Here is a 13,722-nt window from a genome sequence, read left to right on the forward strand (position 1 = left end):
ATGAGTTGTTTAAATTATGACATTACTCCATGTACAATGGATAAAATTATTATAAATCTTAATGGTGAAACACACATACATAACACTGACGCTAAAAATGCCATAAGGCAAATGATTTGAATTCCACTTAATTGTGGAACCGCCATTTAGGTCATGTTAAAAAGGAACACATGAAGGAACTCTATGCAAATGGATTTTTGGAGTCATTTGATTTTTGAATCATTTGGCGCTTGCAAATCTTTTCTAAAGAGAATGATTAAAATACCGTTCATAGGCCGAAAGTTGAACGGGCAACTAACTTAGTGGAAAAATACATGATGATGTATGTGGTTCACTGGGCATAGTTGTATGCGGGAGATTCTTCTACTTCATGAAAACTTTCAACAATTAATTGAGTATATATATGTGGATATATTCAATAAGGAAGAAGTTTGAAACATTTGAATGGATTCAAATAAATTTCAGCATGAAATGGAAATCATCGTAATAGAAAAGTCAAATATCTATGATTGGATCATGGTGGAAATATTTGAATTACGAGTTTTAGCGAACATCTAAGAGAGTTATGAAATTGTTCTACAACTCACATTTCTTGGAGTATCATAATGATGATATAGTATCCAAGATATGTATCCAAACCTTGTTGGATTAATGATGAGATAAAAAAAATTATGACGCCATTATATTTTTGTGGATTATGCTTTAGTGACTACCGCTTTTACACTAAATAGAGCATCATCATGATCCCAAAATCGGATGAATGTCTTTGTTGGTTATCCCAAAGAGTTGATTGGGAATTCTTCCCAATATGAAGTAAAAGACAAAAGTGTTTGTTAATGTTACTTGCTTATTTCCAAGAAATTGTTTTCTAGCGAAGTATTTGAGTGGGAGGACAATAGAACTTGATAAGGTTTATGAACCTGAGTATAATGATCAGAGTAGCGCAGCATCGGAATTGGTTCCGGAAGCGGCCACGACGATCATGGCTCCCATGACTACAAAGTGTTATAGCCATGGAGATCGAAGTACATATTGAACCTTGTAGGTATGGTTTACTTTGTGATCAAATAAATGATTTGTGGACAAAGGATTGATTTTAAACAATGATAAATCAACTACAAACAAAGAAGTTATGATGGGCCCTGACTCCGTTAAAATGGCTATACGCCATGAAATCCAAGATAGATGAATACTTTTTGAAAGTAAATGGATCTATAAAATTGATGGATTTGGATGAAATATCCTTAAAGAAGCTTGACTTGTCGAAAAATTGTTTACGACAAAGTTCAAAGAGTTGACTACGACAAGATTAGATCTTCCATAGCAATGCTTATAGTCTATATGGATTATTCTAGTAATCACTACATATTTCTTTTATGAGATATGTTAGTAGGATGGCAAAATACATTACTTATCAGAAGTGTGTATTAAAGGTGTATACAAGATACAACCAAGAGTTTTGCTGATCCGTGGAATACTAGAAAGATATACAAACTTCAATTTGATGAAGTGAGTATCGCGGAATTAGAATCTTCACTAGATGAAATAGTCAAAGAGTTTTTGATTTCATCAGAGACGATGAAGAGGCTTGCGTTTGCAAGAAATTAAGTGGGAGCTCTGAGACATATTTATAATACTTATGTAGAAGACATATAGTTGGTTATAAATGATGTAATTATATACTTGATTAAAAGGATTCATTGAGAAATTAACTTCAATGAAAGAATTTGGACTGAAACATATTAGTGTCAAGATCTATGAAGATAGATTGAAACACATAATAAGTTTAAGTCAAAGTACATAGAATATTGAAGTAGTTCAATATAGAAATATTAAGAAAATGTTCTTATCATGTGAAGGTTTTATAAGACTTGAGTGTATCTGACACTCAATGAGTAAAAACACATGAGTGATTATAGATCACGAATAATATGTACACAATCAGATATCATGTGCTATAAAGTGTTATGAGCATATACCAGAATGATTCATATGATGATCATTTGACGACAGTAAGAATATCCTTGAGTACTTTAGAAGAACTAAGGATATATATATATATATATTTGTATAAAGAAATGACAAACAAATCGCTGTAAGGTGTTACACCAATATTGTTTTTGTCACATATAAAATATAATTTCAATCTCAAATTAGACTAAGTGTTGTTTAAAAGGTAGCACAATGCGCTAGAAGTTGTCTATGCTAGATTTAGAAGAGTTCTAAATATTGTGATGGATTCTACAAAAGAAGGCAGAGTTTGTCATTGTTTTGACAATGACAAAGGATGTTAAGTCAAGAGGTTCTTTGAGAACTTGGTGTAGTTCCGACAGAGTCAGAACTTTGAAGCTATATTGTGTGTGACAATATTAGTGACATATTTCAGACCGCGGAATTAAGGTTCCACCAGAAGACCAAACATATTTAAATGCCGACTCATTTGGAAATGAGTGATGCGTTGAGACGCAAATGAATTACAAAATACATACGTTTCTGAGCGTGTCAGATCCGTTGACTAAAAACCTCTCCTGTGAGCAATACATGATAAAGCACCATAAGGCCAAGGTGTTATATCTTTACAAATGTAAACTAGATTATTGACTCTAGTGCAAGTGGGAGACTGTTGGAGATATGCCCAAGAGGCAATAATAAAAGTGGTTATTATATATCTTTATGTTTATGATAAATGTTTATATACCATGCTATAATTGTATTAACTGAAACATTGATACATGTGTGATATGTAAACAACAAAGAGTCCCTAGTATGCCTCTTAACTAGCTTGTTGATTAATGGATGATTAGTTTCATAATCATGAACATTGGATGTTATTAATAACAAGGTTATATCATTATATGAATGATGTAATGGACACACCCAATTAAGCGTAGCATAAGATCTCGTCATTAAGTTATACCTAGTCCTTATGACCATGAGATCATGTAAATCACTTATACCGGAAAGGTACTTTGATTACACCAAATGCCACTGCATAAATGGGTGGTTATAAAGGTGGGATTAAGTATCCGGAAAGTATGAGTTGAGGCATATGGATCAACAGTGGGATTTGTCCATCCCGATGATGGATAGATATACTCTGGGCCCTCTCGGTGAAATGTCGTCTAATGTCTTGCAAGCATATGAATAAGTTCATAAGAGACCACATATCACGGTACAAGTAAAGAGTACTTGTCAGGAGACGAGGTTGAACAAGGTATAGGATGATACCGAAGATCAAACCTCGGACAAGTAAAATATCGCGAGACAAAGGGAATTGGTATCATATGTGAATGGTTCATTCGATCACTAAATTCATAGTTGAATATGTGGGAGCCATTATGGATCTCCAGATCCCGCTATTGGTTATTGGTCGGAGTGAGTACTCAACCTTGTCCGCATAGTTCGCAAACCGTAGGGTGACACACTTAAAGTTGGATGTTGAAATGGTAGAACTTGAATATGGAATGGAGTTCGAATATTTGTTCGGAGTCCCGGATGAGATCCCGGACATCACGAGGAGTTCCGGAATGGTCCGGAGAATAAGATTCATATATAGGATGTCATTTTATGTGAATTAAAATGACGCGGAAGGTTCTATGGAAGGTTCTAGAAGGTTCTAGAAAAGTTCGGAAGAAACCACCAAGGAAGGTGGAGTCCACATGGGACTCCACCTCCATGGACGGCCAACCCTAGTGGGGGTGGAGTCCCAAGTGGACTCCCTCTTAGGGGGCCGGCCACCCCCCCCATATGGGAGGTGGAACTCCCACCTCTAGTGGGAGTCCTAGCTTGGGTAGGTTTCCCCACCATATGGAAGATTTTTGGTTCGGGTCTTATTCGAAGACTTGGAGACCAACACTTGGGGTTCCACCTATATAATGAGGGGCCAAGGGGAGGGGGCCGGCCACCCAAAGACCACAAGGTGGCCGCACCCCTTAGTGGTCGGCGCCCCCTCTCCCAAACCCTAGCGGCCCTCTCTCCTCCACCACATCCCGCACGCTTAGCGAAGCTCCGCCGGATTTCTCCACCACCACCGACACCACGCCGTCGTGCTGCCGGATTCAAGAGGAGCTACTACTTCCGCTGCCCGCTGGAACGGGGAGGTGGACGTCGTCTTCATCAACAACCGAACGTGTGACCGAGTACGGAGGTGCTGCCCGTTCGTGGCGCCGGAACCGATCGTGATCAAGATCTTCTACGCGCTTTTGCAAGCGGCAAGTGAACGCCTACCGCAGCAACAAGAGCCTCCTCTTGTAGGCTTTGGAATCTCTTCAAGGGTGAGACTCGATAATCCCCTCGTTGCTACCGTCTTCTAGATTGCATCTTGGCTTGGATTTCGTGTTCGCGGTAGGAAATTTTTTGTTTTCTATGCAACGTTATCCTACAACACAATCATTCTAAACACTTCTGTACATTGCACAAAGCTACTGGAGGTTAATGGAACAAAGAAATCCATCCAACACAGCAAAAGAGGCAATGTGAAATAAAAGGCAGAATCTGTCAAAACAGAACAGTCCGTAAAGACGAATTTTTTAGAGGCACCAGACTTGCTCAGATGAAAATGCTCAAATTGAATGAAAGTTGCATACATATCTGAGGATCACTCACGTAAATTGGCATAATTTTCGGTTACCTACAGACAATTCAACCCAAATTTGTTACAGCAAGAAATCTGTTTCTGCGCAGTAATCCAAATCTAGTATCAACTCTACTATCAAAGACTTTACTTGGCACAACAATGCAATAAAATAAAGATAAGGAGAGGTTGCTACAATAGTAGCACCTCCAAGACACAAATATAAAACAAAGTACTGTACTAAAATAAACACATGGGTTATCTCCCAAGAAGTTCTTTCTTTATAGCCATTAAGATGGGCTCAGTAGTTTTAATGATGCACTCGCAAGAAATAGTATTTGAAGCAAAAGAGAGCATCAAGAGGCAAATTCAAAACACATTTAAGTCTAACATGCTTCCTATGAAAAGGAATCTTGTAAATAAACAAGTTCATAAAGAGCAAAGTGACAAGCATAGGAAGATAAAACAAGTGTAGCTTCAAAAATTTCAGCATATAGAGAGGTGTTTTAGTAACATGAAAATTTCTACAACCATATTTTCCTCTCTCATAATAACTTTCAGTAGTGTCATGAGCAAACTCAACAATATAACTATCACATAAAGCATTCTTATCATGAGTCTCATGCATAAAATAATTACTACTCCCAACATAAGCATAGTCATTCTTATTAATTGTAGTGGGAGCAAATTCAACATAGTAGCTATCATCAAATATAGGAGGCATATTGTAATCATAATCAAATTTATCCTCCATAGTAGGTGGCACCAAAAGACTACTATCATTATAATCATCATAAATAGGAGGCAAAGTATCATCAAAGAAAATTTTCTCCTCAATGCTTGGGGGACTAAAAATATCATGCTCATCAAAGCCAGCTTCCAAGCTTAGAATTTTCCATATCATTAGCAACAATGGTGTTCAAAGTGTTCATACTAATATGTTCCATGGGTTTTTTAATTTTCGGATCAAACCATCCATGTCTTAAATCAGGAAATAGAATAAGAAGCTCATTGTTGTCCATTATGCCTTACTAGTGTAAACAAGAAACAAAAAGATGCAATTGCAGGATCTAAAGGAAATAGCTTCGAGCACACACACAATGGCGCCAGAAAAGTACTGTTACCTGGAACCGGAGTATGAGTGCCTTTTACCTTTCCTCCCCGGCAACGGTGCCAGAAAAGTGCTTGATGTCTACGCCCCCTCCTTTTCCTGTAGAGATGTTGTTGGGCCTCCAAGAGCAGAGGTTTGTAGAACAGCAGCAAGTTTCCCTTAAGTGGATCACCCAAGGTTTATCGAACTCAGGGAGGAAGAGGTCAAAGATATCCCTCTCAAGCAACCCTGCAACCACAAAGCAAGAAGTCTCTTGTGTCCCCAACACACCTAATAGGTGCACTAGTTCGGCGAAGAGATAGTGAAATACAGGTGGTATGAATAAGTATGAGCAGTAGTAACGGCGCCAGAAAAGTGCTTGCTGGCGTGTGGTTGATGGTGGTAATATTGCGGGCAGTAGAGATGCAGTAAAACAAGAAACAAGCGATAGCGATATTTAGGAACAAGGCCTAGGGATCATACTTTCACTAGTGGACACTCTCAACATTGATCACATAACAGAATAAATAGATAGATGCTAGACTCTACACTCTCTTGTTGGATGATGAACACCACTAACTGTGTAGGATTACACGAACCCTCAATGCCGGAGTTAACAAGCTCCACAATATTCGATGTTCATGTTTAAATAACCTTAGAGTGCATGACAGATCAACATAACCAAACCAAGTACTAACATAGCATGCACACTGTCACCTTCACACTACGAAAGGAGGCATAGATCACATCAATACCATCATAGCAATAGTTAACTTCATAATCTACAAGAGATCACAATCATAGCCTACGCCAAGTACTACACGATGCACACACTGTCACCATTACACCGTGCAGGAGGAATAAACTACTTTAATAACATCACTAGAGTAGCACATAGATGAATAGTGATACAAAACCCATTGCAATCATAAAGAGATATAAATAAGCACTTCACTATGCTCTTCATAACAGTGAATAAGTATTCTGTGAATATAGCCTAAGAGACCCACACGGTGCACACACTGTCACCTTTACACACGTGGGACAAGGAGTCTCCAGAGATCACATAAGTAAAATCCACTTGACTAGCATAATGACATCTAGATTACAAGCATCATCATATGAATCTCAATCATGTAAGGCAGCTCATGAGATTATTGTATTGAAGTACATAGGAGAGACATTAACCACATAGCTACCGGTACAGCCCCGAGCCTCGATGGAGAACTACTCCCTCCTCATGGGAGACAGCAGTGTTGATGGAGATGTCGGTGGTGTCGATGGAGGAGCCTTCCGGGGGCACTTCCCCGTCCCGGCAGCGTGCCGGAACAGAGACTCCTGTCCCCCAGATCTTGGCTTCGCGATGGCGGCGGCTCTGGAAGGTTTCTCGTACCGTGGCTTTTTCGTATAGGGTTTTCACGACGGAGGCTTTAAGTAGGCGGAAGGGCAAGGTCGGTGGAGTCCTGGTGGGACCACACACTAGGGCGGTGCGCCCTACCCCCTGGCCGCGCCAGCCACAAGTGTGGGCCCCCCAGGGCTCCCCTCTGGCGGCTCTCGGGTGTTCTGGAAGCTTCATGCAATTCTAAGATGATGGGCGTTGATTTCGTCCGATTCCAAGAATATTTCCTTACTAGGATTTCTGAAACCAAAAACAACACAAAACATGAACTGGCACTGCGGCATCTCGTCAATAGGTTAGTTCCAGAAAATGCATAAAAACGATATAAAGTGTGAACAAAACATGTAGGTATTGTCATAAAACAAGCATGGAACATAAGAAATTATCGATACGTCGGAGACGTATCACTTCTCAACCTCCACCGCCGGCCTGAGCTGCTCAACCTCCACCTCCGGCCTAGGCTACTCAACCTCCACCACCGACCGCGACACCGTCGTATGTTCCGCCGCTTGCGAACTGGCCGTGGACGGTACCGGAGCTCGTCGTGATCGACAGCGACGACGACAACCAGTAGGCGCAGGCGTTATGGTTTTTATTTTTCTTTGTTTTACTATGTAAATTCTGTTTTTATGTTCAAAAAATCCAAAATCGAAAAATGCATCTTGCCGCTGGAGCTACCCGACGCAAACGGACGCACTGTCTATTTGAATCATTTGGGCCGACGCAAATGGACGCGCTGTCGATTTCAACCATTTGGACCGACGTAAACGGACGCGTGCGGACATTTTCGGTGTCCGAAATGCGTCGCCCTAGGGCGCGTATCTTTTTTTTGTTTCTCAATGTATGTTTCGAATTTTGATCTGAAATTTTTAGGGGTTATCTTAATATGTACTGTGAACATGCATGATTTTTTCAAATTTTTTCGCAATGTTTAAATTTGGATTTAGTCCGCATGTCACACGGTGACAGAATTGATGGACGTAGGATGTCATCAAAATCACTAAACCATCTGTACATTACCGACCTTTTTTCCTTCTCTTCGGATTTCCACATTCGGATATTTGCGGCAGGTCTTATCTCTCTACAACTTTTTTTTTTGACAATTTATCTCTCTACTCTTGAAATTGGGAAATGAAGCAGGCCGGTGCAGCAAACCGGACACGAAAGAATGAACTTTTACCAAAAAACCCGTTAAGAAAACCTGCTCTCTGTAGTCTTTCGTCGGTGCTTTCAACACGCATCCGCGTAGAAACCACGGCCACAGATTCGACTGATGGCCAAAAGAAATCAGTCGACTAACGGTTAGTAAAAGGGTAAATCAAACGACCGCCGTAGCAGATCCAAACATCAATTCTAAATCCCCAGAAGAAATTTGAAAATAGTTCAACAAAGAGGTCTTGAATTCAGTGTGAGTAGTACGGGAAATCTCACCGACTCATTCGCGGCAGCCATCTTCTCGTATTCCACCACGTCCGTCAAAATTCTGTGGGAAATGAACACAGCAGTAATGGCGCGCGGGCAATCGAGGGACGGCGCGGTTCGTCTGCTCTCCCCAGCGTGGTTTTAAATACGACAGGGTGACACGAGCCGTAGCGCTCTCCCTCATCTTCCCCGCGACTGCCGGCGGCGGGAGCTTCCGCCGGTCTACGAGTCAAGCTCAGGTGATGCGGCGTTCTTCTTGTTTTTCTTTAGACCACGACCTCGTGCTGCTATGTCCGGCGACAGGTTTCTCCTCTCATCTGATGTTTCTGCTGAATCTTTTTCCCCGATCTGGCAGGACCTGCCACCTGCTCGACGGAATGCCGAAGAAGGCTGCGGCGAGCGACAAGGATCCGTTCGACGATCTACCTGACGACCTCCTCCGCCGTATCCTGTACTTTTTGCCGGGGGATGATGCCCTGCAGACTTGTGTCCTCGGAACCAGATGGCGCGACATCTGGAGAGATAGAACCAGGCTGAGCTTCCACTATGAAGGCTGGAGTTCCCCTACCTTCGACCGTTACGAAAAGTTGGCGAATCTCATAATCCACGTCCGGGGGAACTCACCTCTGACCTACTGCGAGATCAATCACTTTGATGTGGTGGGTAATCCTGGTACATTCACATGCACCAAGCAGTTGATTGAGTACGTTCTAGAGTGCCAAGTTAAGTGGCTCAAAGTTCGTCCTGGACTTTATCATGGAGAGAGACTCCAACCCGAAAAGTATGATGATGTGCCATTACCACTTGATGATCGTCTCATCTCCCAGTTCTTGAAGACCATCGAATTTCAATATGTTGAGTTCAAACACTCCTCGTTGGATTTCTCGGACTGCCCAAAATTACAGATGCTAACAATTAGGGATTGCAGCATTTACGTACGCAGGATAGTTTCTGAATCACTCAAGTATCTGCAGATCATTGATGGATGTACCTTTCCTGAGCGATCCCGCATTCAAATTTACACCCCCCGTCTTATCTCACTGGACCTAGATTGTAGTGATGGTGGTTCTGACGGCTTGGCACCTTTGCTTGAAAAGATGCCACTGCTACAAAGTGCATTTGTTATGATTGGTTATACGTGCCTTGATTACTGTGATTGTGATGAACCTTCCTGTACTTGTTCTGATGAGGATTGTGTGCTTCTCAACGGGTTGTCCAATGCTGTTCATCTGCAATTGACTGCTGAATGGAAAAAGGTATGGTTTGCCCTCTTTCTTAGCAGTTGTTGTATCACTATCCATTATTAGAGCTACATATAGTTGAGTTGCTTATATTCATTACCACAGTTTCCAAACCTTGACAGCTTGATTGGATAAAATGTAATAGTTTAGGGGTATATGGTGTAGGTTTTTGTAGTAGTTTTGAAATTAAGATTCTGACTAAAGCTCATGGTAGTCTTTTGTTCATTTGCATTCTGTCCAGTCAAGGTTCACGTGGGATTTGGCATCGTGCCCCATATTTTCCAAATTAAGAACTCTGCTACTCAATGAGTGGTTTACGGCTAGTGACCTAGTTTGCATTCTCCAACACTCTCCGGTTCTTAAGAGGCTCACTCTTACGATTGATAATGCTGAGGTATATTTATTTATGCAAAGATGTTGCTGAATCAGTTAAGTATTATCTAGTGCGCCTTTCTTAATCTTAACAATAGTTATTATGTTTTAGAATTTTGTAGGAGCAACAGTACCCCAAGAAACAACAGAGCAACCAATTTTGTGTGCGTCTCTTTTGGTTGTGGAGATTGAATGTCGTAAAATTGATCAAGGTGTTCGCGAAATTTTGAAGATCTTGAGTACTTCTGGCATACTTTATAAACAAATTAGCATCAAGGAACGGTGGAAAAAACACTGAGATTGTAAGTTGCCTTTCGTCATATCTAGTACTCCTTATTTTTTCTAACTTGTCTGCTTTAATTACACATCAATTAAATGTAAGCACGCCTCCATCTAATTCATCCATATTTTGTATCTAGCATCCTTAAGTATAAATTGGGTTTGCATAATAATGGAGTTTAGAATGGTTGTAGTTTTCTCTTGTAAATTATGGTTAATACTTTGTACACATTTCTGATGTGCTTATTAATCTATATCATACATCCCAAATCATTTATTTTTGATTCTCTTTTCTTTATTGTTTTCAGTATAGAATATGTTTCTTATGCTTTAACTATTTAACTGTTCTCATTTCGAAATCCATTTTAGCTCTGTTCTCATTCATTTGGTACTAAGAGTAGATAGAGGGTAGAAAAAACCTACCAAACTACTTATATTTTTGGGACACAGGTAGTACAATGGAGTGCACCGCATCAATCCAGAAAGGGCTGTCTTTTCCATGCTGTATTTACTGTTGTCCGGGCCTTCAGTCAGTTGTATTGACAGAGATTGGTACCCAAATTACATTTGTTCCACACTTGTTTCAAGCATGAAGCCTTCTTCAGTCTTGCAGCCTCCCTGAATGGTCATATTTTTTGGTGTTGCCCTAAAAAAAAGAACTCTTCCGTTATCAACAAACCATTATTTGTCAGGCTTCTGGATAGTTCCTATACAAAAACTGCAAACCAAGATATTTGAAATTCATGCCTTATGTCAACTGATAACATATTTGGATAAAACTGACTGTGCCTTCTCCTTTTGGTGCAGCTTCATCCAGTGATAGCGACTAAGATGTGAGATTGGCCCATATGTTTGTGTCTGAAAACTACCATTTGTCTGAAAAGTCTGCCATGGTGGCCAAGTGTTGGTTGTTGTTAGATTACAGTGCAAGCAGTTTCTTGTTCTCATCTTTGGTCACTGCTAGAAATCTATTTCTGTTAGTTGTTTAGTGCACCTCGGCTATATGGGTTGCACTTTGTTGAATTGGGAATGGACGGAACGTTGATATGTTTTTATTAATGGAAGTTGGGAAGTGCGTTGTTATGTTTTGTGTTGTTTGTCATGGAATTGTGTTCACGCCATATATACATATTTTTTAGATCGTCAATATATACCATTCCCTTGCATCCGTAATAAGTATCGGAGCTTTAGTTCAATTTTGGACTAAACTGAAGTAAAGCTCTAACACTTATTATATATGGATCCAAGGGAGTAGAATTGTTTGGCTAGTAAAATTTAGTTTTTTATGCATGGATCATTTTATGTCCCTTTGCACTGTTCAACTTGGTGTTTCCCCTTCTGTAATTCTAAATAGTTGACACGAAAAAGAAGCTGACACAGCCTTCACTTTGTCGACTAAAAAGAAGGTGACATAGTTTAGGCGTTAGAAAAACCCACTTGTTGGCTAGTTGTGCGGTTCTGTAAGCTTGCTGCCGTGCGGATGCGCTCGATCAGCTCCTTCTTTTTCTCCGTTGGGTTTGCTTCTTTTTTGATTAGCTTCTATGGTAAACTTCAAACGTGCTGCTAGAGTGTTCTCTGACGCCTCGTTTTTTTTATTTCTCTCCCTCCCAGTATACGTGATTAGCTCGATCGTGCAGGGTGCAGCCAGCAAGTGGGTTCAGATGAATTCTTGAGTGGCTTGTACTTGCTTTCTCGCCCAAGCACCGACTAGCAAACTTAATAAATATCCTGTGACAAATAATGGATGGGTAGAAACACCAGGGAAATATAGCATCTTAAAGAGAAAATTAGACTAGCAGCTAAGCTGTTCAAGGTTAATTAGCGTGTTAAAAATTTCAGCATCATGTTTGCTAAATCTTTGACATTTGCATCACACAGCAGATTAGTTTTGAACAACAATAGATAGAAGCACATCTCAGGCTATACTGTAATACAATTCAAATCCATCAACTAGCCAACGCAATTACATAGGCTCTTACGGTTATGAGTGTCACAAAAAGGACAAGATGCTGCCAAATTAGTGGATTCAACCTAGAATTCTTAGACCAAGTCATAAATAAAACCTTTGAATTTCAATTTCCTGAAAATCAAAATCTCGGTCAACCTGGACTGATTTTTGCTATAAGCTTCTTCGATAGCTCGTACAAACTGGAGAACACAGGCAGGTTTCGAACGGGAGAACACAGGCAGGTTTCGAACGGGAGAACAAATAAAGGAGCGTTGAACAGGTACGGCGGAGGGAGACATGAAAGGTAGTGGAGAGAGCTTGCTTACCCCCTGGTCCGTTTAGGCCTGTGTGGCACCCTAAACTTGCTTTTCCAAAGCGCCCCATCAGCATCCCGACCTGTCAAACCAGCTTATATAGCTAAAACCGTGATTAACCCGGGATCAAATAGTTCAGGGCTCATTTTTTTAGGGATTTGAAGTTCAAGGTTTATTTAGACTTATCTATAATTGAAGGTACTCCCTCCATTTCAGTATGTAAGGTGCATTCTTTTTCGTGTTTTTTGTTTGACAAAAAATTACTTCAAATATATAATCATTTTTGGTATAAAATAATCATCATTAGTAAGTGTTTTCGATACGAATCCAACGATACCAATTATATACAATATAATCAAGATTTTGTTGCTCAATTTTTTCAGTTAAAGTCTATTTGAAACACGTGTGCGCCTTATTTATTGAAACAGAGGTAGTAGAAAATAGAGCTTCCCATAATAGAAGGACGGATTGTCAATGATCCTCATTGATGGTTGCAACCTTGGGTTGTGATACAACAATGTAGTATGGCAAACTAAAATCATGAATTGCTACATCGCGCTTAATAGCTCCATGTATGTCTACTAAGTACTATTTACTACTATAATACTCCATCCGTTCCAATAATAAGACTTGCATTTTTAAAAGTAAATTTGACTAAACTTTTACAAACAATTATCAAAAAGGAAAAATTATTACATGACACCATTACTTCTAGCATTTACCGAAATACACCGTCCAATTACGTCTTTGCTAAATACCTTTACAATATTGTGAGATGTTTGCCAGAAAACATTGCATGACCAAAAGCAGAAAGTTTGGCACAATGTCTTCGAAACCGGCCATCCCACGCAAAAGTGGCAAACTTTCCCTTTTTGGGTATATAGTTTGTTTGGGAAAAAATGTCCCACAAAATTATAATAGTACCTAGCAAAGACATAACAAGACGGCGTGTTTAAAATAACGGTGTTCTATAGCAAATTTTTCCTATCAATAAATATAACATAATATTCCGTCTTTATGCACACATATGTTAAATCTAGGGTATGAACTCTGGTGAGCTTGGGTGTGCAACCACCTTTCTAAC

The 13,722-nt window shown here is 40.0% G+C and overlaps 1 protein-coding gene across 2 annotated transcripts; it reads left to right on the forward strand.

The window, feature by feature from the left end:
* The first annotated feature begins 8,283 nt into the window (after nt 1-8,283).
* Nucleotides 8,284-11,464, forward strand: LOC127305245 (putative F-box/FBD/LRR-repeat protein At1g78760). 2 transcript variants are annotated; one of them, XM_051335646.2, is made up of 5 exons: nt 8,288-8,723; nt 8,840-9,740; nt 9,967-10,119; nt 10,210-10,399; nt 11,184-11,464. In XM_051335646.2, the coding sequence occupies exons 2-4, from the start codon at nt 8,862-8,864 to the stop codon at nt 10,393-10,395; spliced, it is 1,218 nt and encodes a 405-aa protein (XP_051191606.1). In that variant the 5' UTR covers nt 8,288-8,723; nt 8,840-8,861; the 3' UTR covers nt 10,396-10,399; nt 11,184-11,464. The 2 variants fall into 2 exon arrangements, with proteins under 2 accessions (XP_051191608.1, XP_051191606.1); XM_051335648.2 differs by lacking the exon at nt 9,967-10,119 and having other exon boundaries at nt 8,284-8,723.
* Nucleotides 11,465-13,722: the final 2,258 nt, after the last annotated feature.

Source organism: Lolium perenne, chromosome 6 (genome assembly GCF_019359855.2).
Source record: "Lolium perenne isolate Kyuss_39 chromosome 6, Kyuss_2.0, whole genome shotgun sequence".
Lineage (NCBI taxonomy): Eukaryota > Viridiplantae > Streptophyta > Magnoliopsida > Poales > Poaceae > Lolium > Lolium perenne.